We start from the raw sequence: 27,168 nt of genomic DNA, 5'->3' as shown, positions 1-27,168 counted from the left end.
CAGATGCCTTACAAGAATGTACTTTTATGCCATGTACAACACAAACCCCTTCCATAAAGCCTATCAGATCATCCAGCATTTCTAATTAAATCCTCTCACCAGGTGAAAAACTATATGTTGTCCTGTGCACAAAATTAAGAACTAGCACAATTGTTAATGAAGTATTTGCAGACAATGGGATGCTTGCATGGTGGGCCTGCTATGACACTTTTTCCCCATTCAGAGAGTTTTGTGTTTTTTTAATGTTGTTAAACCTACTTTTAAATTTAAAAATTCTTTTACCAGACTGACATTAAAATAATTCTCTTTTATCCCATCTTTTCCTTTTAAGTACAATTGAAAACCATTCAGGCCAACAGGAAAAAGAAAGAAATTAGGATTAACATTTTCTTATATTGGAAAACTTGGCAAGTAAATTTCCCTGCAAGGGAAAGTAACTGTAAAAACAGATTACACCCCTTACCTTTTCTATTTGAGATAGTATTGTCCTGAATTTTGGGTAAGACTCTATAGAGGCTAAATCACTATCATTTTTTTGACAGTAGAAAATAGCTTCCTGGTAGCTCAGGTTTTTATCTGGTACAAACCACAGCTCTGCTCCATCAACAACAAGTGGGGGTCCATGAATTCCAATTTCATCTACACAGAAGAAATATCACATGAGTAAGAAATGAATTCTGAAATACAAATCTTTTATTTTTCTGAATTTATTAAGGAATCTCAATTTGACACTGGGAAGAGTCAATGCTCTGCATTTTGAACTCTCTCAAAACCAAATTCTATCAGTCATAATCTTTTCTGGAATGAAACAGGCATTGCAGTAGCAATGTAACAAACCTAATAAAAGATACTGAGTACAAACAACCCTACAACATAGTGGAAAAATACAGAAGAAGTCAAATTACCTGGTATATACCACTCTGGTGTCTTTGGAGTGCTACCTGTTCAGAAGAAAAAAGGAAAAGTCACTGAATTCACTTTCTAACAAGACTGTGGCCATCAATAATAGAAGTGATGGTTAGCACTCATACTTCTCAGCATTCATGATGAAAAGAAAGGAGAATGAAATCATACACCGGTTTAATAGTTTAAAATTAGCTAATATAAAATTAATGGGAGTACTACATACCTCCATCTTACATATCTGTGGTTCTTTCATCTCTCAAGCATCAAAGTAGTATTTCCACCAGAATCTCACCCCAACAAGAAAGTTTCATCCCAAGACACCTTTTAATCAACAACCCAAATGTAAAAGTCTACTGGATTACATACATGCATGAAAAAATCTGGATCTGTGCAGATATGCCATGCTATTCTTTTGTATTCCCACTCCTCACTACAATGAGGAGCTACTACACCTGTTTTACAAGAAGGCTAGTTGACCTAAGGTTGAAGCAAACTGTATGCCCAAAATACTTGTGGTGACTTAGTTAAAAATATCACTAAGAAACATTAAGTCAAGTCCACAAGTGCTGCAACTCAGTGGCTTACATCACCACACAAGAAATCACTTACTTCATGGGACTAGAAAGAATACGAGAGCAGTGATACTGCATTCTCCTCAAGGTCAGTTTCTAAGTGCACATCTGTTTGTATATGACATCCATGAGACATTTCATGTACTGTCCTCTTTAGCAGTTCAGAGAGGAAACAACAAAATACTGTTTGCAAAGTTTCTATTATAGGGCAATAATTACAACTCATTGTATTAAACTCTTTATACAAACAAATGGATGTAACTGCAGTTTACCTTTTGTTATCTGGCAGACCCATTCAAGCCTAGCTTCACAATCAAAAGGCCTGAAGTAAAATTCAAGGTCTCTGGCTTCATGGAAGTAAAATCTCCAAAATGATCTCCGTGAAAACTGTGAGGTCTGCATACAAATAGAAACAGAGAACTGAGTTAGGATAGCATAGGCCTTTGAAATGTAAAATTAAACTGTAATAAAAAGGTCCTTTGGCAAAGTCAGTGTATTTTAGTGTGTTGTTAGTCACACAATTTATTTTGCAAATAAAAGAGCAGCTATAACTTCAACTATAACTCTTCATGTTAGCTAATGCTGTGAAGCAATAACTTAAAGGGCTTAAGGCCATCTACACACAAACATCTTAGAAGGTTTTTCTAGAACTAATGTTTCTTAGGGTTTTTGTAGTGCCCAGTTTCTCATAGATGCTTATTATTAAATTATCTACTGCAACTTGTTCCCCTGAAATGAATCTCATTTCTGCTGAAAAGAAACCACCATCTGAACTGGCATAGAAACAATCGTTCTTATTTAAAATTATTTCTTACAATCAAGCTTGAAGAACTGACTTCACTCCTGCTGGTCTCTCCAGTAAAGAGAATTTTTTATCACTTACTGAAATGGCATGTCTAAATCTAGCAGGCAGGAGAGGAAAGTTACTATGTTCACAGCATTCCCTTCAAAGTGCTCTCTTGGGTCTAAAATTTTAGGAGCTCAATGCTGACCAGGTTCTCAGTCTGGGGTCATGAACACAGGAAAAGCAAATGAGGGAAATGGCTGTGAACAGAAGGAAAGGGATGCAATTATCCTTTCCCCCAGTAAATCCTAAAAGCAGAAGTGGTTCTATTTAGGTTAAAAGGGATGGTAGGTACTGCAAAAAGTCAGATGATACTTCAGAAAAATAAAAGGCTATTTTAAAACTCATGCCATCAAGACTAAATTAAGTATTGAAGAGCTTAATCAGGAATCAAGCTGAGGTCTGACATTTGAAATTAGAAACCAACAGAGAACATACAGTCTATTTCACAAGTAAACAAGGAAATACACACAATAAACATGAACACATGCTCTGTCCTGGCTACTGCATTCCCCTTCAGGCTTTAAATTTTTTCTTAATCTGCAGTTCAGAAAAGCTAGTATAGATTTTTTAAAAGTTACTGGTAGGGCTCTCTGTGTTTTTTTCTTTTCGACTCCATGACACATCCTTAAGAATTATATGTAAACAAGAGATCCATAGTATGGCACTATGCAATACAGAATACCATTGTTACTAAAATCATTTGTAGTTAAAAAGATACAAAAGGAGTCCTATGAAAGGTTATCATTAGCATAGCACTTGTCTCATAAAAATACTTAATTAAGGGAAAGTTTGTAATAGGTGTAGATTGATAAAAGGAACAATACAGCTTTTTCACTATCCTTAGAAAACATCTAAACCTAAATTCAGTTTACAACTGGAAAAATTATTTTTTCCAAGTACCTCCAAGTAAAAACACACATTACTAAAAACCTTGAAACTAACCTTTAATGCAGCACAGTCTCTTGTATCATACTCATCTTCCAGATAGTCAAGTGGCATAACAACACTGGTTACCTACAGGATGAGTGACAGGGTGAAAGAATCAGCATCTGACATTCTGCTGTGGCAATCCCAAGAGATAACCTTTCAAACCTGGGGTCCCATTATGTTTATTACTATTAAAATATGTGTTGAATTGCAGTAACTCCTTCAGTTTTGAGTCTCCATGTCTGTTTTTTGGAGGGGAGGAGGAAGAACTCACAATTTCAGACAAATAAAGCAATTACAGTGAGGAAAATATCTTTGGAAAAGTCTGACAACAAGGAAATGAGCTGATAAACCTTCCCTTCTGTTGTGGTATGAAGACACCTTGTTTTCTCCAACATCTCTTGGATGTTTACTACTACATTTCTATGAAATTACTTTAATATAATGGAGAAGGAAATCAGGTTAGCCTTGTTAAAGATACATTTTTAATTGGAAATCTGCTTGCATGACACAATCTTCTTCTGAATTATTAATCTGTTGAAAGACTTGACAAATTTTAATTAAAATATTTATCAATTTACTTTCAATGCAGTCCTAGTTGAAACAAATCAGTATGTGACACTTCCTGATTAAAAGTTAACTTACTGGTTTGTTATCACTCCATTGCCAGGTTCCCAAAGAATCAGGACTCCTCTTATTCATTCCAATCCAAACCCATCTGTCATTGCTGTAAATAAACAAGATACAATCTTATGCCAAGCATATGGTTCAGCTCATTTAATAGGAAGACTGACCTATGGCATGGCATTATTTAGGAACAAGCAGCAAAACCAAGGTTTTAGTTGTAGCAGGTCGAAGAGAAAATAGACACAAGGGCTGGGACCTCTTCTGTACAGAAGAAAACTAACTTTTTGTGGGCTGCATCACCACTTCATCTGTTGTCATTTGATATAATGGTCTCTTTTCTTCCAGAACCCACACACACGGTGTTTATATAGTTTGGTTCCCTTTCTCTTGTCCACCTTGGGCTATCTCCCAAATACCATCAGCTCAAATTCACTCTTCCTCAAATCACACAAAAGCTTCTACTCAAAGAACTGGCCTATTTTCCTTAACTTTGTAAGTGGTATAAACACACTAAACATGGGCACTTATTTCAATTATGAACCCTCACAAATGAGGTGTAGACATAAATCAGCACCAACACCACTGATTTCAATGGCTGCATGAACAAGTGGCAGTAGAAATTTTAGTCCTGTCAGAACTGGGTTTTTTCCTAGATTTTACTTCCTCATTTTTCAAAAGCAGCAGACACTTAAATCTAAAATTTCAGTTACGTTCAAAGATACAAAATTACCTGAAAAAAACAGGTTTACAACGTAAATACTCAAATCTGTAGTAAGAACCTTTACAATAATCTTTTGCTTATGAATCTAAAGATCCTGTAACAAAGATAAAGGTGCTAGTCCAACTGCAAGGTTAGTTTTGTACTGCAAATTCTCAAAGATTAAATTGTGTGCAGGGCCCATAAACTGAACTTTATGATAACTCACTCCAATCCAATACCCTGCCCAGTAAAGTCAATAGACACTGCTCTGAATGACTGTATCAGCTGGAAGCAGCAGAGGGGAGAAAGATCATGAGTTTCTTCTGAAATCACAGACTACATCAAACCCTACTGCAAAAGAGCTGTGGAAAAGGCACTCTCATCAAGATGGTCTGAAAGCAAAAAAAAAGCATTGATGCCAAACTGCAGGGCTCCTGTAGAACTGTATCAGGAGCAATATCCCATCAGGATGCACCAAATACAAAGAAGGAACACAGGACATTTGAGGAAATTAGGAGCTTAGGCTATTAACAAGGATTAAGGATTTTCTTGTATAGTCTTCCCAAAGAAAGACAGGGAAAGGATAGAATTATTCTTTGTAATATATTTTAGGAGACTAAACCTGCAAGAAGAGATTTGAGCAAAAAGAACATCACGTGTGAGGGAACCACAACTCAAAAATAAATTTAAGCTCAAAACTGGACAGAGATATTTGACCAGCAGAGGTCAGAGTTTGTAAAAGGCTCCCCAGAAAGTAGTGCTGACAAACTTTGTGATTTGAAGCCAGAATTTGGAAAGTTTATGAAAATTACTTTATTACCAAAACAGCTTAACCCAGGGTTTGTGAGCTAAGTATGTGAAATCCAAGAAGGGCAACAGTACTTTACTTGGTAAAGTTTCCTTTAGGAAGAAAGTATCAGCCATCAACAGATTATTTTTTTTTGTTCCTTATTCTCAACTCCAGTAATAGTTTTCTGACACTGGTGAGATAGTGTGATCACTCTAGTGTGATTTTATCATATTGATCAATCTTTAGTCTTTCAATGATACAACTAAGGAGCTTTAAAGAGCTTAAATGCCCCACACCACTGCAGTGGAAAACTGCAGTGAGCCAAACATTCACAGCTGTCAAACAGCTAAGTGACTTTTGGCTATTTGCCTTTAGGAGTTCATTTTTCTGTGGCTGTTCCTCCAACTAAGAGGCAGAGATCCTGTCCTAAATGTCACCTACAGACTTAGCACAGTTTAAGCAGTTGATCACCACACAGGAATATCTACTAAAAAGAAAATTTGAGACACTAATTTTGAAACAATTTGCAGTAATTACCTGAGGCTCTAGAGCAATTTTTCAAACTCTTTTAATTTGTATTTGGCTATTACACAATAAATAAATTAAAACCAAGAAGGGTTCCAGGTCAAGAATTTCTCCAGCTTATCTCCCAATTTACAATCACTAGCCTGCAAACAGAACAATATTTTCAGCTGACTGGGTTCTTACACTTTTTTGTATTGCTTTTGCTTCTTTTGGAATTGTTCAGACATGACCATGAGTAATTTAGTAACTGCTACACCACACTTGACAGTACTTTTAAGCTTCAGTAAAGCCTTCTGATAACCCTCTGAAATTATACTGTCATCTCATCATAGGAAAGAATCCCACCAGCTATTTAAGACAAAGATAAATTCAGACTCCCTATTGCAATTAAGCTTGCAGCAAGGAATTTGCTTGTGCTTCAAGTATCTGTCTCCTCATTGCATAGCATTAAAACTCATCCTGTGGACTGATATCAAAATGGATTTTTCAGTGACAGAGTATTCTTTGAGCTACACTCCTGGAACTGTCTCTAAAAACCTAAATAAAAAATCCTGAGTTTTAAACTAAAACATACATGCAATTTGTGCTTTACAATGGACTCCACACTGACACTGAAAGACCCTAAATCTCTAGCATCCCCTGCAGAATACTGCTGGTTTTTCTTTACACAGAGCTAAACATTCATAAAAGTCAAATACTGCAGGAGTGAATAAACACAGTTCAGATGCTGAAGGGACTATAAAACTGTAATTTTTCTGATCATATTCTAACTGCCAAAATAGAAAATTATTTTCTCTGTCCTTTATAACAGCTCCAACACAAGATTAAGAGTGAAGCTTTTAGGGCTTGTAGGTCAATCTAGTTCTTGACAAGAGGCAAAGTATACATCTGGGCCTACTCCTTAATGGTGCAATTAAAGGCAAATTTAATCTAAAGCAGTGCTGGCCTAAAACTCTGCATGAAGCCCATTGGGCCACCTTGTTATCCCTGCTGTAACAGGCTACTGCACTAGCTAAATCACATCCTGCTAATTACCTGCTTTTGAGTGGAAGAAAAGAGAAGTTGAATTAATGCAATTACTACAGCTTGCATCTCAGCTTTATTGCTGTTTTGGCCATTCTGTTAAGGTGATTTTTTTCTTTCAAACTCAAGTGTTTGTGAGGCTTTCTAGATGCAAATAAATTACAGCAGCAGAGCCGTTCATATAAAAGGCAACCTGGATTTCTTTCCAGTAAGGCATCCTTGCTGAAATGTCGCTTCTAACCAGTCGAAGCTGTTTCTCCTCCTGTGTCCAGCATTGCTGCCAGCTATAAGATGCAGAATGCTCACACAGTCCAAAAAGAATGGAAGTAATTGAACTGGATCTGTTCTGCCTGTATCACATCCCTTAAAGCCAAAAGAGGTTATCCTACTTCTTCCAGAGAGGGGAAGGCTGGCAGGCAAATTTTATTTTCCTTTCCAATGGCAATAGCCTGACTTGGCTGGAGTGATTCTGGCTCTTATTTGACTCTAAGGTGGAATCTGAGTAAAGAACAGAATGGACTAGGCAAGCTGCCCTTTTCCTGGTGAACCAAAATGACTCCTGCTAACATTTAAAAACAAACAACTCTCAATGAGTCACCAGAGAACTGTGCAAGGGGAAAAAACCTGAAACCAAGAGAGTCGAGGTGTGGCTCCTTCCCCAAACTGAAATGAATGCACTGAATGAATGCTTTAGGTTGGAGTTTGCACTGAATAAATACAGAGAATATGAACAAACTGCATGCCAGCACACTCCAGCAGCTAATCATATCTAATATCACCTTAGCGTGATTTCTCCCAGTTAGCTAAAGTATTTGCTCTTGGTGAAATAATTCACATGGTTTCCTATCTCAAATGAGCTTGATTTTTATATTAACTACCCTTGACACCTGACCTCCAAAATATTTTATGTAATCAACACCTCTGAGTAATTTAAAAGCATAACTATCTTCAACAATTCATCATATTATCTAAACAAACATTATTTAAAATACCTCAGGCAATATCAACTATGTAGTATTTCAGTTCAGAATGTTCTGAAGTGCTCAGAAAGGGGTTAGCCCAGAAGAAAATACTGTGTTTTCAGTTATATTTGATATGAGCAGTTACTGCAACACTAACTGCAGAGTCAATTTCTACCAGGCTCAATATATTGCCCCTCATTTTAAGTTCTGCTGGAATAATATTGAAACACTGGGACTTAGTAGCTTTCAGACTAAGTTTGAAATTTCTGAACTATGGGAAATGCAGGAGCATTTTGTTTCAACTGACTTCCTGGAAAGACAGAAGTCTCCACCTTTAAACTCCTAACAGAAAATGTAATTAATACCTCAGACAGTCTTCAAGCTGAAAAGCAGCTCTAAGTACTTGTAGGAAAAGAAAATGTGACTTCTTTATTCACATATCATTGTAGATTAGGTGCACTAAAACAAAATTTGTAATTGAAAAACCATCTAATAAAGTCTGCAGCTAGAAATAACTTGCGCACTGATTTTTATTGTGGGACTTCAGCCAGTTTAGCAAAGGAATTACAAGTGGATTTTACACAAGCCATGCTATCTATATATAGAGCATACAAGTTTGGTTTTGTCTCTTATTAACATAAACACTGAGTAATTTTCATGACTTGTGCACTTCTAAAAAAAGTTCACTGGCTTCTCAAGAAGGCACCACTTCAGTCATCAGGTCTAAAAATTTAATCACTGCTGTATGCTGGCAGCTTCTGCAATAATCCTAATTTAGTTTGTTGATGAAAAAATTTACATCACATAACTAGCAGCATTTGAGTTTTAGAAGGCAAAAAATTCTGAAAAAACAGACTGTCAATCAAAAAAACCATATTACACAAGGATCTGACATCACACCAATGCCCAATAAAGCTTTGCAGTGACAGTTCATTTGATTAAAAATAAAGCTTTAAACTCATAAATTATTTAGCATTTAATCTGTTGATACCAGAACAGTCAGCACACCCATCTAATGCCCATATAGTGTCAGTGTAGCTATGCCAAATAGGATCTGTGCCAACCAGATTGCTGGACACTACATTATTCACATTTTCAAAAGTTAGCACCCAGTTTATTCAGGAAGCATTTCATGAATAAAAATGAGATGTGTTTGAAAAACTGAAATAATAACTCATCTCTAAAGAATGTACCAGTAAAGAGTAGGTACATTTACCATCTAGGTGTGCCAAAATTCAACACAGAGAAGGAATAATTTATTGTAACAACAGACTTAGATTTGAGCTTTGAGCATTTTCTATTACATAAATTTCTCTTCCTGTGCTGCCTCTAGCCCTGTGAAATATCAGCCCAAGCTGTACTCCTGTGACATTTTCCAGCAAGGCAGTTCAAATGCCACATCAAAGTGTTCTGTGGGAAACACAGGTGTCACACACTATCTCGTATTTGCCATTTGTGGCCACCAGCAGCATTTGCGATCCACTGCAGAATCAAAACTTCAGGACATGGCTAGTTTGTTACCTGATCATTTTCCTCAGGATAGAATGAAGTGCCTTAATTTCTTCTGAGTGGCTAAAACTAGGCAGATGGCCTCCAAGGGCTTCACAGAACCTTTCTGCCTCTTCCCAGGTCCTGGTTCGCAGCACTCTTTCACTATGGAAGAACTTCACAACAGCCAAATGTCAGAGCAGAAAATGACACAAGGCAGTATTTTTAAAACACTCCTGTTCTACTAAAATATGGCCACCTGAGAGTCAATAACTGGTATTTCCATAGGGAAATGACTTGACTTTTTAACATTTTTTCTTTCAGTTTGCTTGACAGCAGCCAGACTCTGAAGTTTAGCTGACAAAATTTGTTTCAAACACAACATATTCCACATGACAGACTTTCTCTGCTGTTCTTTACCAGAAAGATTTTAGAAACCACCAGCTAGCTCATTCCATAACTGTAAGTCAAGTTGTAAGTTTTAAGGGATGTTGTTCTTTCAAATTTATGGTGAACTACAAAGCCTAATGTTCACTTAAACTAGTCTCACTTAAGTGCTATGCATGAAGAAAGTTCTTTGGCACACCCTTGGAAACCTGTATGCATCTGAGGTGCAAGTTTGGCTCGTACACCTCAGCTAACACATCCACTTGATCCCCTTGGTTTCAGTCCAAGACAAGTTCCATCAGCTGGATCTCTCTGCACAGACATGCTGCATTTGGTCAACAGCAGTTGTGGAGAATGTGCCAGGGCCAGCTGTCATGTCCATCAGCTATGGGACAGCTATGCTGCACAGCAGCACAGACCTATCCCTTCAGAGTGCTTCCCCACACCCTTGTTATTCAAGCTGGGTTTCCCCACTTTGCTATAAGAGCTGTTTACAAGAAACAGTTCATTGCAGACACTGAGTCAAAAAATAATGAATCCAATGAACAGCCTCAGTTTTAACTTGATTTAATTTTTAATAGAAGGGAAAAACCCCTGCATTTCTAAATAAAATTTTATTTAAGCCATTCCAGCTAAACAGCACAGCTGCTTGCTTCAAATGGTCATCTCAAAACAGTAAAATACAGTTGAGGCTGAATGTTTCTATATATTCGTATTCAAAATAGAGAAAATCCTACCTCTCCTATCCATACTCTTGGAGTACAGAAAGGAAAAGGGCAAGGGAAGGTGATGCAAAGTGCTTTCCTTCCCTAACCAGGTGTCTGTGCATGCCTGAGGGCAGCAGGACAGGGCCAATGCTGTGGCCCCAGTCAGCTGCCCACAGAAGAGGCACAATGCACCTTCCAGGAGTGGCAGAGGATGATGCAGGGCAGTATCTAATCTACAGGCAGTCAATCTGAATCAACACCAATTCCCTCTCCTGGTGAGAGCACCTTGAAAATGCCCTCAAGAACTGCTATGCCCACAAAATGTCTGATCACTCACTTCCTCCAGGACAGTAATCAGCAATTAACATCAAACAGGAATAACATTTTACCTTGTAGCAGGCAAGGCCGGATCCATTATGCCACCCGGGGGGACAGGGATCAGTTGGCTTTGGGAGCACTTCTGGCTCCTTGGGCTTCCCAATATATTTTTTGCAGACAGAAAATGCTTTAGTGGTTTTACAATCCTTAGTTTCCCACTTTCCAAGAGAATTTCCACTGGACATGGCCACACATCCTCCTGAAAACTCTAAAATTAGAGCCACCAAAACCACATTTAAAACCATTGGCTGGTTTCCAAAAAAAACCTGACATAATTGTGAATTACTACTTTATTGCATGCTTGGAGTTCTGTAACACGGTACTCCAGTGCTTGCTCAATAGAAAAGGACAGTATTTTTATGTGTTTTTAGTTTTCAAATTTACCTGGTTGCATGGAATTCCAGTTAGTGTATGCCACAGCTTCAGGTGTTTCCCCATTCACTGTACCCCAGGAATATATTCCTGACTGGCTGATATCCTGCAAACCAGTCCAGAAGTATTTTTCTTCAACTTTTGTGTGCTTTCTAATTAGACTGTTAATAAATTCTTGTTCAAATCTGAAAATTCACAGATTAATCAGAGTCAATATTTTAAAGATACCAAACTACTGAGAAAACTTAAAAATCAGTTCAAACAGTCATCCAGGAAGTCCCATATTCAACATGGGGTCAGCAGGCTGGGAATTCTCATACTTCCAGAAAGGTTTCACATTGTAGTTTTACCATTGTTACACATTTCTAGTTCTTGGCAAAAGCAATTCTCTCTCTACATTTTCTTTATAAACCATTAGTTATCATAAAACAGTTTTAATCTCTGATTTTATCTCCAGGATTGCAATGTTAATTTGCTCATAAATTACAAATGTGCTTTACCTGTTCATCACTGTAAGATTGCACTGGGCTCCAAATGAAACTTCCATTTTATCAATCTTGTAACAGTAGTTTCCATGTCTCTCCCATCCCTGGTTAGAGAACAAAACCCACATTTATACAACCTAATTTAGGCATTACCTACAGGAGAAAATAAATCATTGCCAACAGTGGCTGGTGCCCACAAGCTGGCACAGCATATACAAGAAAGAAATGCACTGTGTCGCACACAAGGTCCACTATCATCAACTCTCAGATTCACAGTTGTAAAAAATAATGCAGCCACAGGAATAAAATACACCACTGTTTTAGCTTGCCTGGCCAGAGTCTTCTGACCACTATTGCATTTACAGAGAAACACAAGGGCAACAGCCCAGTCCTATTCAAAACAATAGGAGTTTTCATGCTGTTCCACCAACGCCAGGATTCAAACACAAGAATACTAGGAAGGCATACACCAGTGTCTCTTTACTTCTGAGAAAAATACTTGATACTCAAAATGTGTGAACTTACAAAATTTCTCTATTGTTCAAACATTTCTCCCCATATTTACACTGAAATTTCAAGAACCATTAATGTGTTAACTCTTTTCTAGCCTAGCAATGCCACCGGTGTCTGAATAGCACAGAAAGCTGTAACTCTATGTGCTGGAAGTCTCTGAAAAGACAGAGTAAAAAGGTCATGTAGAAAGAAAGATAAGGGGTAAACATCTTTCCTGTTGCAAGCAATATGCCACACTAAACTGAACCAAGTAACTCTGAAATAGCTAGCAATACCATCCCAAGCTAGCTCAAAAGACAAGAGCTTTATTTAAGCAATAAGATGTTGTACTGTAAAAAAACCAAAAAAAAAACCAAAAAACCCCCACCTTAATTCAAGTCATAGAACAAAAATGAGAGCCAGTGAAGTGCAAGAAACATAATCCCAGTTAACAATCTCTGCATATCTTTACGTTGCAACGTGCTTATTCTAAATTTTAAAACATAACTTGAGCAAAAACAACAGAACAAGTGGTGTTATCAATAATATTTCTAATAAAATCAAATTCTTTAAAATAAATAAATAAATGAAACACAACCTCTCCTGGGTCCAAACTCATAATACTTTCATCAATAAACAAACTGATAATACATCCTGAGCCTGCTTAGAAGAATGTGAAATTTGGTTTATGCTATATAAATGTCCTTTTTCAGATAAAACGTTTCACAGACTTTACTGAACAGACAAGAAAGAAATGGAAGTAGAGGAAGTAAATGATTTCAAGCAAGTTTCAGAGCTAAATGACAATAAAAGAAATAGAAGCTTCCTATTACCTCTTCCAATGAACAACTTTCATCTGATTTTGTTTCATTCAAAATCTCTCCATTTTTCTTGCAAACATATTTCAATTTTTCTTCACAGGATTTGACCCTCCACTGTCCCAGCTGTAAGAATGAAAGGAAAAAGAAATGTTTTAAATTCTAACCATCTTTGAATTTCTGTGTTTGCAGGGGCTGTTTCCATTGCGAGAAAGCCAAAATGCCTCCAGTAGAGATATTGGGTGGGATGCCCTGGATTATACGCACAGGTACATGTTTGGAAGGGAGAGAGAAAGCTGACACACATACAGATGGGAGGATTCTGGATCACACCCAGAAAGGAAAGAAAAGGTCAGGATGGTGCAAACTCTCTTAGATTAGGAAGGGAATAGGTGCAGGAGGTGTGCTCAGCGTAATGTGGAAGTAGCTCAGAGACAGCTCAGAGGAGCTGAGCACAAACTCCAGTGCCAGGCTGCTGACACAGCAGGCAAATGCATGCTCCACTTTTCCAATGAATCTGCAGGATGGGATACAGCCTGCTTCCCACTCTCAGTGACCTCCTTCCTTCACCAACACCCTTTTTAGAACATTCCATCCTCAGACTGGGTGACCCAAACTGGTCTGGGAGATGACTGAACACAGATATCTCCTCCTTCCCACCTTTCTGCCAGAGACATGCACAAATACAGTAACCCAAAATACAGTCTGGCCAACAATGTGTTAGTCTCAGAGCTAGGAGTCATTTCTTCCATTCTTTGCAGAATACAGCTACGAAGTTCCAGCTAAATAATTCTAAGAAATTTGCTTGTAGAAAAATGTATTTTAAAGATTATTCCAGAAATAAGATCAGCTAGCTGCTTTATCCCCTCCTTGATTTTAACACACACCAATGTTCCCTCTACTACGATGAAAAAATACCAACTAAAAACCCAACTCAACAGTGTATTCCTACCTTGCCTGAATATGACACGCAGTTAGGAGTGCTGTTAAAGGGAACTCTTGGTTCATTCTGATCCCAGTAGGTAAAAACCACAGGCGAGTGATCTGACCACTTGAACAAGGTTGGCACATCGTCATTCTTGAGACCCAACCAAATTTCCTCTTCAACATCTGTAATTTAAAATTAGGACAACATTTTTGTTTCAATAGAATATTCAAACTAACAGGAAAGCAATGTGTTATTAAAAAAAAATAAATTTTTTATCATACCGTGCAGCAGTATAGCGATACTATTACAGTGAGAAGAGACCATATGTTTGTCGTCTCGTTTCTTAACTTACAGTCACATGACCATGAGTAAGCTTAACAGAGAAGGAACAAACAGGAAAAAAAAAACCCAACCACAAACAAACAGAAATAAGGAACACACAAGAAAGCAAAAAACCAAAGTACCCTCAACCAAATTTAGAGTGTATGCAAAGACATAACATCAAACACTATCGGTACTATTTATTAGTGCAGTGACTCAGCAGTCAAAATATTGACCCAACTATCTACCACTCTCTTTGAATGAGCAAATTAAGCACAAAGCATTACAAATCTAGAAGTAGGTTAGCTCAGTAAATAAATAAATTATTAGACTGAACCAGAACAAGTCCTAACACAGGGGGCCTGGATCTGCACAGCAACATTCAACACTAGCCTGGGTACAAGCTCAGCTTTAACACCCACTCTTAAAAGATAGAGGTTATGACAAGTGTATGCTAGAACGTGGAAAGCAGTTTGTAATTTATGGTGTGCAGCACTTGGTGCTTGACCTTTACAACTACCCCAACTCACCATTATGGAGCTTTGTAACAACCAGTTCAACATCTGCTAATGAGTGAATGCTGATGAGGTTACTCTTATTTGCTTTGCACAACTCATCTGCTGAACTCCAAGGTGCCTGGTTGCTTATCAGCATGTAGCAAAAGCCATCGTGGGGGAGCCAGCCCGGATCACAGCGAGTATCCAAGTGTCTCCAAAACTCTAATAATGAAGAGAAATGGAATTAGAGGCTTTTGTCTTACATTGCCTAGTGCAAAGGGTTAGCTTTAAAGTCAGCAGCACCTTGAAAATAGCCAGAAGGCAGCAATCAGAATGTGTTCATATCGCTCCGTTCATGAAAGAAAGGGTCACAGCTTAGCCAAACAAATAGACTTCAATACAGCATTAGGAGAACTCATAATATTTTGGGGCCATGAAGTAGACTGAAGGAGAAAGAAGTTAGTGGGAGTGGAAGCAAAAGGCAGGAGTGCATTACATTAAGCTAGTCTTAGTGTAAGTGAAAGGTTCAAAAGTAATTGTAAGCAAGATTTCAAAAGCAACTGAATACTAATCAAGTTGATTCGTTGCAGGAAAGAAACACACAACTCAACAAATGCCTAGTTTTAAATATTTTTTTTCTTCTCAAGATATTCAAGAATTCTAACTAGTTTTTGGATGCTGAAAAGGTATATACTAATAGCCTTTCTGGTTCAAAACACACTATAAAATACTCCAGCCACAGGAATTTTGTTTTTTAATAAATAAAACACTATATAAACACTGGTAATAACTCTACATACCCCACTGAGGAGCCAGAGAACAGACAAGAATTGTTAACTGACAACTAGCTTTCAGAGTATCACTGCAAAATTTGAACCAGCTCAGTTAAATTTAAACTGATTACTGTCTCTTCCTCAAATGCACACACCTCTTCAGGGGAAGCTAGAGACAACATGCCTTAGCCAGAGATACTCCACACCCCTTCTCCTCTAGACCTCCCTGTCATTCAAGGACAATTACTTTTTACTAAAAGTTTTTGCAGGAGAGCCCTGGGAACTGGGTAAGGCCAAAGCATGCATAGAAGAACAGGTCATGGCCATGGGAAGGGTTGGACATTCAGGTGTAGATAAATGGCCAAAAGCATGGAAGCAGTTACATGTCACTGTAAACACTGAAGGCCTCTGTCTGTGTGTGTAGGTCGAGATAAAGGAATTATTATCTTGTAAGAGCTGTTATGGTCCGGTAAAGATTACACACTGAGCAAACTACCAACTCTTGCACTCTGATTTTCAGTGCTTGGCCTGGTTTCAGAGGACAGTAAGGTTACCTGACTGCTTCTATTTGAATTTAACAGAGTTGGATCCAAGACCCAGGTAAGTCCCACTTCATGTCAATACACACCAAGAGCAAGAGAAATGGGCTTAAAGCAAAGGTGGAAAGGTTTGGGATGCAACTGCCAGTTCCAGACTTTCAGTAATACATGAAAGAAGGCACAAGCCATGGAGGAAAATGTGATGAAAAGGGCAGGACTGCTGCAAAATGCTTTATGTGTGAATGAGAAAGCTGCAAAAAATGAAAACTGTTTGTGATGCATCATCTTGACACTGAAGAAACAGAGTTTGCTTCTGCTCTGCTAAAAAACCAAAGCTGTTGTGAAAATGTTTTGGCAGAGATGCCTGAAAAGGCTTGGGAGGGAAAAGAATGATTCCATAAGTGAACATTATACTTGCATTAACATACAAAACTCAAAAATGCAAACTGTCCTACCTGGAACGCTTGAAACTTCATTGAGTGACTTCTTGCAAGCATATGGAAGCTGAGCCCCACAGTGGTAACTCTGCCACTGCCCTGAAGCAGCATTCATCACCACACAACTCAGCCCATCCAGTGGGGATGAACTCTGCACATCTATAGACAGGAACAAATAAAAACATAACAGCACAAGTGATCACACAGTAAGGCAGTGACTGCTTCTTTTCACTACTGGTGTTCAATACAGGAATAAGACTCTGGACAGTATGGCACCTTGTATTTGAAGAACATAATTTGCATCAGCTGAGGGCAGCTGTCCTAGCACAGGTCCCACAGGATGTTTTCTCTTAGAGAGAAAGTTTCAGAATCAAGGAATCTTGACTTCTTTTCCAATGTTTAATCATAGAACCAGGAGGAATGTTCTATTTACAATACAAGAAACCCTTGGCTGAGCACTTTCCCAGACTAGAAATATCTCAGGGGAGAGCCGTTTTCGCAGCCCTCAGTTTCCTTTGGCAGTCCCATTCCACACCCACTCCAAACACAGTTCTGCACTTTCTCTCAATGCTAACCATAACCTTTACCATAACAGAAACCTTAGACAAGGCCCCAGATTTGAAACAGCACAGAGAATAACTCCTTTTTGCAGTCTTCAGCTTCCCCTGGAGCCCCTTTCCAATGGAACTTTTTGACTTTTTCTTTGAGCCTCAATGCTGTGACCTACACAGAGCACCTCAGCTCCCCCTGTACTGGGTTAGTTCAGGCTCACAGAAAAAAAGCTCAGGGTAAACCTCAGTTCTCCATGAAAGAGAACAGAGAGACAGGGTCTTTTCAGAGGGGAAAAGGGAAAGGAAAAAGTAATGGGCTCAACTTGCAGGTATCAAAATTCCTGTAAGGCACCAGTAAATACTTTCACGAGAGGAGTAGACATGAATATGTCTGCCATGACTGCAGACTAAATTATGCCACTGTATCTCAGGATAGTCAGGCCTCTAGCTCTGCATTACAGTCCCACAGAGTGGTCACAGCTTCAGAAAAAGGTGCAGTCCATAGTACAAGCAGTAAAGTTCTCAACCTTTCCAAAAGACAGAGTACATTTGGAAAATCCCACAGAAATTTATTAGCCAAGTTATCAAAGTAGTAACAGAAACCACTTCTCAATTTTTCACAGAATTCCAGTTTCAGCACTGTTCTAGAAACTAAAGGAAAAAAGAGAATTCCACCTAGAAAAAGCTCAAATTCAGCTTGAATGACAGAACAACATTAGCTTCAATATTCCTGACTATGACTCTGGGATTCTCATATACACATAGATTCATAAAATATTTGTGAGAACATTACAAAATAATCCTGGAAATTCCAAATAGTCTCACTAATCTTATCAGCACCTCTGGAGTAATTAAAAAAGGTTTTTCAAGGATTTTATACTTCTTTCATCTTCACCTTGAAATTTAGGCAACCTTGAAGTTTAAAAACCCAAGTTAAGCTTCTAAATAACATCAGCCCTTGCATGAACACAAACAATCAGAATATCTGAGGGAAATCAGTGTCATTCTGTCAATGGGAGGAGAAATTTAGCAGCTAGGAAAGCTGTAGATACTTTACTAAAATGGACTTCAAAAATACTATTTAAGTTTTACCTTTTTAGAGATTTATTAACCTAATCAGCTGTAAATATAAAATGAGAACAGAAATATTTCCTGGCTAGGAGGAAAAGATGCTTCTTAAAGTGGAATGAGAAAGAAAAAAAAGTAATACTAGTTACTGTTGAGAATATTGTCAATACCATCAGAAATATCAGTACCTGGATGCCAGTTGAGAAAATTCAAAGGCTTGTGATCTGACCACTGCCAACCACCAGAAACATCCAGTTGATTTAAGCCAATCCAGAAGACCTCAGCAATGTCATCCTTGCCTAGAGATATTTTTTTAAAGAAAACAGTTAGTATAAAATGCTCATCCTTTATTGGTCTTCTTTAAATTGAAAATGCATTCTGAAATGGCATGCATTTCAGGAAAGAAAGATTGCTAATATAATTGGGCATGCAAACTTTCTTGAACTGAGGAGGAATTAACCCACACAAGTCTTCCCTCCCAGTGTCATCAGGTGTTTCTCCTTTGGTTTCATAGTCCCAAAGGCACTTGGGTAATTTCTCCACATCAAGACTGAACATCAGGGAGGACAATTTCATAGCAAGAGAGTAACATGTTGCTAAAATAACAACTGCCACTCTGGCCTGTATTTAATGTTTTGGGGATATTCCTTATTAACAATATGAACAACATCTAGCTGCTATAAGGAAATCATACAAACAAATTTAAATAACTCCCTAAAATGAGATTAGTACCTTAGTTTTGCTACACAAATGAATGCCAAAATATTTGAAGTACAATCAACTTTTGACCCAGAGATTTAGGACAGAAACTAAAGTGCTGCCTCCACTTTATAAAGATTTCCCAGTATTCATATGTGAATAATTACACCTACCTTGTATGTAACTTAATTCAGATGCATTTTGGATGCTAAGTAAATCTCCTCCTTGCCTTTGACATGAAATATAAGCTTCCTTCCAAGAAAGAGCAGACTGTGTATTAAACTGGTAGCAATTTTCAGACCCTGGATCATGTTCCCAGCTATCATGACAACCATCCTCTGTTTAAAAGAAGCAGAAGGTACTTGTAACTACAACTATACAGAAACATTATGAACGTTTCAAAAGAAAACCTTTTGAATATAATATGTAGAGTCTATTGGTTTTTATATTGGTCATCACTAATACTTGCAGTTTAAGCCAACGCTGCAACAGAAAAGCTTTGACACAGCTTAACAGCCACACCAAGGTGGAGCTGTACATCAGAGAAGTGACAAAATGCTTTTAGGATGTCTATTTAGAAACCCAACGTGCCTGGCTGTAAGCAGATTCCCCATTTTCCATCTCGAGAATAATCTTCAGAAGTGGCGCACCATTTCCCACCCGTGTGAGTTTCATCCTGAATGCAGTCATGATGCCAAACCTTGTTGTACAGAAAGGGGAACTCACAGGGTCTACCATAAGAGTTGCCATCTTTGGTATAGACCTCTGCAGAAAAAAAAAAAAAAGTAAAAAAAAAAAAAGTAAATACATTCCCCTTCCTAGACACGGAAAGTACAGCAAATCAGTGTTACTTCTTGTACAGACACAGGTAACTTAATGCATGCAAATCACACTTGTGGTCTTAAAATACCATATCTTCTTGTTACAGATAATATACAGCAATGCCAGAACTGAAAAACTAAATACATTGAGAAATCTTTTTCTGTACATTTTCTTCTGAGAAACAGCAGAAACTTGTCTCCCCCGTCCTGGTAAGATAGAGATAATTCATTGTCCTATTGAAAGCCAGGTGCTTTGCAGAGTCCTACAGAATGAAGACTTTTAACAATCAACACATACAGGAGAGGGAAAAGGCAAAGCACATGTTCACCACTACTTCCAGGAAGCATGAGATTTCAGACAAGACTGGCTTCCATGGCAAGTGCACACACTACCATACCAAAGCTCACAGGCCAGCAGGCTGTCAGCTGGTAGCATGCTCTGAATTTGACTGTGTAGCCTACCAGCAAAGAAAACATCCTCAAACCCTGCTAACAGGAAAATTCCCATCATGGTGAGGAGGGCAGTGTCAGTTCTGATAGAAGGTGGTTGGTATTTCATAATTAAATAGGTTTGCACTGAAACATGGGGAAGGGGGGATTTAAACCTGCTAAGAAAGCCACTCAGTACCAAAATTTCTGCAGTTGTGCTTTTATTTTTTATTAAAAACCTTTGAAGTTTCTCTCTAGAGCACAACATTCTATTGCTTTACTGATCAATCTTTTCACATAACTAATTTTAAGAACTTATTGGCTCAGACATACTCAAAAAGCCCTTAACAAATAAAAAAATCTTCAAAGTGCAAACTTACCGTGGTAGGGATACCGACATATATCACTGGAGGAACTGTTGCTTTTCCACTGGTCTGTTGCATTTATGCTTGCAGTCACATAGTTATTCATGATAGTTACTTTGTACTGAGATGCACCAATGATGGAAGCATCAGCACATCGCCACCACAGCATCAATTCTGAGTTACAATCCACCATTTTCAGGCGAGACACTGATTTGGTGAATATATCAAGTCCCAGGCACTGCTTGGACCCCAGGTGAAAGAGGCGATTCTGGGATACCCATTTCCATAAAGCTTCACTCGTGTCCCTGCAGTCATCTATGACTATCAGCGAGTTTTTAACCTGTATGCACTTGTTCTGCTTGTCATGGCGAATGGTAAAAACATCATTGCCTGTGTAAGAACAAACATATGGCTATGATTCAGTATCATTTTCACAGGAAGCTCATTTTTAAAAGGGTAATCACATTCTGAGCAATGCCTTCAGAGAAGTACCACAACTGCTGTTCGTATGTAAAACCCCCTCTTTTGTAGAAGCCACATTCAGTGAATTTTCCTGCTCTTTAGTGAGTCTTAACTTCTTTGGAAAAAGACCTCTTTCCAAGTCTTTATAAAATGAGGAGAGACAAATGAGGCTTCTAAGTCCAATTCTAGTAATAAGAATTCTTCCTCTATATTTAACATATACTGATTGCATCAGCCCCTGATTAATTTGCAAGCTTACTGGGTAAAAAATCTTGTCTTCATGCCTATCTGCAAACACAGTAACGCGCACAACAGACACCATAAAATATAATTAATAATAATATTAACTTACTAAGCACTTTTTCCCTAAACTGTATATTCTATATCATACACAACATGAAAAGTTTACATTTGAACCAGTTTGTAGGTGCAGCTGCAGTACTACTAAGTTAACTAGCATTGCTATGAGGAGAAAGTTTTAGGATGAATGTCCCACCAAAGACAGCACACAACAGATTAGGAGTATAATTTAAAAAATTATATAGGGACCCTAGTTTCGTTTTCAGTTGTGATGAGTTTCATTTTATGTTCTGGCATAGTTTGTGATTAAAGAGAAAAATTCAAGTTGATAAAGCACAGTATACCATTTAAAAAGCATATGGGTCACCCTACTAAGAAAAGCTAACACCTCTGTCAGTATAAGAACACTTCTTACAAGCAGCAGTAGGTTTAAGCAGACCATGAAAAAATGCCCTAAAACTATTTCTATGCCACAATAAAGATGGCTCCACAGTACAGAACTTTCACTAATCAGGCTGAAATGGACCATGGCTGTACCAGACCCAGAGGGCTATTATTCTGCTGCTTAAATAAGGAATCTGCTGAGTAGTATTTTGTATTTTATAGTAATGCACTGTCAATCACATTCCTACTGCGTTTTTCTGTTACGACTTACTAAAAGGTTTGGCTGAACAGGAAGGAAAATATTCAGTGATGTTAATGCAGTGAATTTTACCACTACTTCCCAGTATACCCATGAATTTTCCACTGTGTAAGTGCCAAACAGTATTTAAATAGTACCTAGCTGATCACACTGTAAAGAAGAATCTGTAAGTCACCCACCTACTAAAGTGATTTTTTTTTAAGGAGCATACCAACACCAACTGTCCCTTTCAGCCTATTAACTAAGACATTTCAACAACCAAACCTGCTTCCGTGGTATCCTTTAACCCTGCGCTTTATCTGCTTTCGCTTTTTATTCTTCCCTCATGTCTTTCTCACTCTTTTTTATTTCTTGTAACAACTTTTTAGCCTCTTCTCACATCTTCTTTCACTTCTTCCTCCACAACTCTCATGCAAATGCCAAGTGGAAAATCACTTTTTAAAATTTCCCTGGAAAAACCGCTGATACTGTCTCACCAAATCTCTCTGGCAGGAATGTATTAATAATTACTCCAGTTCAATGCTCTGGCCATGAAATTTTAGTGACATCTTCAGCTACCAACCTGAGCCTGTTACTATCATAGGTTATAAAAAAAAATATGCGAGGTGCAACTTAGCGAAGAGCTCAGCTTGTTTCCCAGAAGCTCTGACTAGGCTAGCGGCTGCGCCTTACAAGAATTTGCTCAACGTGAAACTTTTCCACCTGCTTCCTGCTGGGAAAGGCGAGCTCCCTTTTCTGTCTCGCTGCGCACACAGCGGCGGATAACAGCGACGGCGGAGCGCGCTGCCGGGAACTGCCGGGGCTCGGGCACCCGCTGGCCCCGAGCTGTCAGGCCAAAGGCCGCGGCCCGGCCCCGCGGGCACCGGGAACGTGGCAGCCGCGGCCGCCGGCGGCTTTCGCGACGCCCCAGGCCAAGCGCACGGTCCGAGAGGGAGGTCCGGGACTTTTTCCTGCCTTCTACGCTTCTCCTTTTAAGTTTCCCAGGTTGTTTCCACGCAGTCGGACTGTGCCGCGGAGCGCAGCGCCCGAAGGAGCCGCCGGGGCGGAAGGCCCGTCACGCCGCCCCCTGACCCGCCCAGGCGCCCGTCGGGGCGCTCCAGGACCCTCCGCTCCCGCAGCGCACCCGCCTCCCGCTCGGCCCGGCGGCGCCCGGCTTACCTGCGGGGTGGCGGCGGGCCGCGCAGCACAGCAGCAGCCAGGCGAGGGCGAGGGCGAGGCCGCAGGCGCGCACACAGCGCCCGGCGCCCGCCATCGTGCCCCGCGGCGCGCAGGCTGCGCGGGGCTGCCGGGCTCGCCGTGCCCCAGCGCCGCGCCACCGGCGCCGCCCATTGGCCGCCCCCCGCGCGTCACTTGTTGCCAGGAGGAAAGCGGCCCCCGGGGTTGGGGCGAGGCGGGGCCGGCCCGGCCCGAGCGGGGCTGTGGAGCCGCGAGCGACAACGTGAGAGGGAAGGTGAAGGGAAAAGGCGGGGAGGAAGAGAAAAAAGAGGGAAAGTAAACGGGGAAAAAATAAAGGAATTAAAAAAAAAAAAAAAAGTGGAAAACCCGAAGAAAAACTGGAAAGAAGATCGAATTGTCGCATGGTCAGAAAAGTTAAAACTAAAAAAAACCCCCAAAAAACTTAGAAGCTCAGCTGGGGGAAAAGGGGAACGCGTAACTGCTAAACTGCTAGAAGTGAAGAAAAGGCAAAAGGTGAATAGAATAATCTAAAATTAACAAACACATAGAAGTAAAACATTTCAAATGGTACAAATAATGCACATGACGCTGCGATCCTCGATCCCCCCTGGCCGCGGGGCCAGGGGCCATCGCCGCGGCAGGAGCTGCGGAATGGCAATTGGCCTTGCCGGGGATGGGCGAGGAGGGGACGGCGCTGCGCATCAGTGCCGAGTAACTTGATGAAAAAATTTTGCAACAGAAACCAAAAGTAACTTGTGTTACACAACTAACCTGTACATGGCAAGAACCAGGCGGCCAGAAGGAGGAAAAGAGAAAAAGGGCAAAACTGACAGAAACGATGTGAAATGAAATCAAGTTCATAGCTACATGCTGTCTGATTCAATGCTTACCTGGACAGGTTGTATACCTCAAGCTCCAGCTGCTTAAAAAAACGATTTGCAAAGTCACAAGAAATAAACTTTTTTTTTCTAGGAAAATCCATTTTGATTAGACTTGGAAGAACCATTGTTCGTGGAAAGAAATACTAAATTTACATAAAGATGGGAAATGCAATGTGCAGTCTGTTTTATATGCTTCCAGGCTGCCCATCATGTAGGAATGTGTAGTCCTGGGGACACAGGATTTGAAGGTATGCCCGGCTGGGAATTGACTGGAAATGCAGTGAACAAAAACAGACACCTGCAAGTTAACAAATGTTCTCTCCTGCTGGAAACTGCACATGGCTGCCAAGGCAGGAGCTATTTGAAAAGTCAGAAGTCAGATCCAGGAAGAGAGGAGTCTGTAGACGTAGCAAAATCGAATCTGTGTTACCAGAAATAATTCATTTTCAGGAAGAGCAAAGCTTTAAAGAATCCACACAGAGAATGGAAAGCAGAAATTCCCCTCTGGTGACCCTGATGCAAAAGCAAGCCATTGAAACTAAAATTAAATATGTGGTGGGATGGCGTGGCTCTTTTTAAATAAAACAAGAAGCAGGTGTGAACCCTGAGTCCCCATCAATCTTTCCAAATGTGTGTTATTATTAATGCACTGACTGTCCCAGTTTGGGAATGGTTAGTAGCAGAGTTTCACTTTGAAACTCATAGCATGCAGTGCATATTTACTGAAAACATACCAGCAATTCTGAAATTACCAGCATCCAAGTTACTACAAATATATCAGCAATATGTGTATTAATAGAGGGGAGGTTCTCTAAGGTATCTTAACATATGTAACATATGCTTTCAGATACTTCTGATTTCAGCTCCTTTTTTGTTTATTGGTTTATAAAATATTATCTTTGATAGTACAGACTCAAACTCTGATCCTGGCTCAAAAATTAAAGAATGGCCAAGAATAGGAAAAATTGCAGTTTGCATTGGTGCCTCTTAGTTTCAGTTTTGGGTTCATGTACATATCCTGTACTTAAATTCTGTTTTACATTAATTTAAGAGGAGATACAAAATGTACAGTCCTGGTGAGCCCACCAACCAACCAAAATTTTTGAAAGAACATGCAGGAAAAAATGAGATTTGTTGTATGTCATGTGATAACCTATGGAACTCTAATACAGTTTTCTCTTGTTGAAAAAGTGGGTTTGTATTAAAGCTTATCAGAGTTGTAACCCTACTTCTTATAGGATTTATCCTTTATTAATGAGGCTTCTGCATTTAATGTGAGCTGCACATTATCACTCAGCATAATCAGTGAGCAGTTTCTGTATTGCAATTCACAAGCATTATATATCCCCATGAATACCTACAGCTCACTTCAAAGCAGAGCTAATAGCTGAGCAAATTTCAACCATGCCTGTAGAGATAACCAAATACAGAATTTCAGATACAGGAGGGCCCAACCACAGAGCTCCCAGTAATGCACAGCAGCCTTTTGCTTCCAAGAAGACTACTTTGCCTTTCTGAACAAAAAGCCTTTCAAGGTGCCAACATCATGACTAAGAGTCTTGTATTTCTAGCAGGAGTCTTTGTTGCTTATCAAAGGATAATTTTTTGCCCTTATGCCCATATGTTTTTAACAATAGCAACGCCTGTAGAAAGTGTCAACACCTATCTATCCATAAATCTCCACCCCATCTCTGCTCTGCTCACCACATGAAACAGATACTTTGCATGAGCAACCTTCCTCCTTTTCCATTTGACACATTGCAATCCAGTTTTTCTGGCTAAGTTGGGTGCATGCACATGTGCCAGTGAGCACAAAGGGAATGGTGGAGAAGGATTTGCTGCCTACAGCATCTCAAGAGAATAGAAAGAGGATTTGGAGATGGTAACTTCTGCTTTTCTCTGCTTCCTCCAGCAATGACTTTGAGACTGGGACATCTGAACAGGGATCACTGGTTATTTACTGCCTTTTTAACCTTGCAACATGGGTGCTTACAATACCTAAGTCCTTACAGGAGAAAACAAAAAAACCCCAAAACAGACAAACAAGTAAAAACTCAAACAAAACCAAAAACAAACTAAAAAAACAAACAAACCCCCAAAAAAGAAATAAACCAGACCAAACCCAACAGTCACATGAAGGCTTACAAGAGTTACAGGAGCAGTTATTTCCTGAGGGAGAGGACTCTCCAAGAAAGTGATGGTACCCACAAAGCAGCCAGCGCACAAAGATTTCAGTGCTACCTAGACTCTGCTGCTAAGCTTAATATTAGAACATGGCTCTGGTTTGAGTAAAGTGCCTACTAATAATATAAAATATCAGCCCTGGACATGTTTAAAGATAGTTTAATGGAGAAGAAATTTGGACAATTGCAACTTTTACCATAAATGCAGCTAAAAGTCAAATGATTCTTTTTTGACAGATACACAAGTTTAGTTTGATGGAGTTGATCCCATGCATGGCTATGAAAAAAGTCACTAAAAAGCAACTGATTTGGATAAAGAGAGACTGTAACCAGAGTGGTCTTTAAGCAGTAACTTAAGCTTTGCATTAACTCCACCTGGATGGTCTTTTCTTCATGGACACTTACTTTGTTTGCTGCCTTGTTTTTTTTTAAATGGATATTGAGGAGTTAATTATTTTTAAACATCAAAGAATGTTTTGCTTTCAGCAAAAAGCGAACACAAAGGAAGATGGCTTTTTTCCCTTGTTGCTCTAAATTTCCTGTTTCCAGTTGCAGTGGCCTAACCTTTCAGCTCATTATGAAACTGTCATATTGCACAGTAAACTTAAGCTGAATCAAATGCTCTTTCAGCTGAGTTTGTGTATATTTCTTACATCTCTTCTACAATCTCTGTATGCATCTTTGGCATGAGTTCCAAAGTTTTGAGGCTTTTGTTGTGCTTGAAAGGTTTATTATTGCTAGGGACCCTAACATTTTATTCTCTTTAAGTGTCACCATTCATAATAAATACCTAGATGTTATTATAGCATTTTAGAGACTGTTCTGTTTCTTCTACTGCATGTGGTAGATAGCTTTCAGAAATAATAAAGGAATTCCAGATCTTTTTTCTAATATCAACCTCCTTTTTCACTCAAATGTGACAGTGGTAACTTCTGTAGTGCTGCCTTCAGCTCTGCCCCAATGCATATTCAAATCTTCATATTCAGGCCCACTGAAATACTAGAAACAGGTTTGGGAAGTAAGACAAGGAAAGAAATGTGGACACATCCACATTGCATGTTTGTTGAGAGCAAGGAATGTCTTTCTCTT

The 27,168-nt window shown here is 39.2% G+C and overlaps 1 protein-coding gene and 1 long non-coding RNA gene across 5 annotated transcripts in view; one reads left to right on the top strand and one right to left on the bottom strand.

Moving 5' to 3' along the window:
- The window catches only part of LY75 (lymphocyte antigen 75), a 43,938-nt gene extending 20,804 nt beyond the window's left edge, over window positions 1-23,134 (bottom strand). For 3 of the 4 annotated variants that reach the window (XM_054636550.2, XM_054636551.2, XM_054636552.2), the window contains exons 1-18: window positions 22,998-23,134; window positions 20,450-20,824; window positions 19,411-19,584; window positions 18,993-19,157; window positions 18,309-18,419; window positions 16,520-16,660; window positions 14,786-14,974; window positions 13,959-14,116; window positions 13,022-13,132; window positions 11,712-11,800; window positions 11,224-11,396; window positions 10,851-11,047; window positions 9,401-9,543; window positions 3,898-3,979; window positions 3,268-3,339; window positions 1,751-1,874; window positions 906-941; window positions 464-639 (exon numbers count right to left, since the gene is read on the bottom strand). In XM_054636550.2, the coding sequence (XP_054492525.2) occupies window positions 464-639; window positions 906-941; window positions 1,751-1,874; window positions 3,268-3,339; window positions 3,898-3,979; window positions 9,401-9,543; window positions 10,851-11,047; window positions 11,224-11,396; window positions 11,712-11,800; window positions 13,022-13,132; window positions 13,959-14,116; window positions 14,786-14,974; window positions 16,520-16,660; window positions 18,309-18,419; window positions 18,993-19,157; window positions 19,411-19,584; window positions 20,450-20,824; window positions 22,998-23,091 (2,610 nt within the window). In that variant the 5' untranslated portion in view covers window positions 23,092-23,134. Of the gene's footprint in view, window positions 1-463; window positions 640-905; window positions 942-1,750; window positions 1,875-3,267; window positions 3,340-3,897; window positions 3,980-9,400; window positions 9,544-10,850; window positions 11,048-11,223; window positions 11,397-11,711; window positions 11,801-13,021; window positions 13,133-13,958; window positions 14,117-14,785; window positions 14,975-16,519; window positions 16,661-18,308; window positions 18,420-18,992; window positions 19,158-19,410; window positions 19,585-20,449; window positions 20,825-22,511; window positions 22,563-22,997 lie in introns of those variants that run through there. The other variant, XM_077181522.1, reaches the window with a different exon arrangement.
- Window positions 23,135-23,205: 71 nt separating this feature from the next.
- On the top strand, window positions 23,206-25,124 carry LOC129122614 (uncharacterized). Its single transcript, XR_008534596.2, has 2 exons — window positions 23,206-23,528; window positions 23,988-25,124. It is a non-coding gene; the product is annotated as an uncharacterized LOC129122614 (long non-coding RNA).
- The last annotated feature ends 2,044 nt before the right edge of the window (window positions 25,125-27,168 follow it).

The sequence above is a fragment of the Agelaius phoeniceus genome, chromosome 7 (genome assembly GCF_051311805.1).
Source record: "Agelaius phoeniceus isolate bAgePho1 chromosome 7, bAgePho1.hap1, whole genome shotgun sequence".
Classification (NCBI taxonomy): Eukaryota; Metazoa; Chordata; class Aves; order Passeriformes; family Icteridae; genus Agelaius; species Agelaius phoeniceus.
Note: the sequence above shows the minus strand (reverse complement) of the source record. Positions and strands in the feature narration are given on the sequence as shown.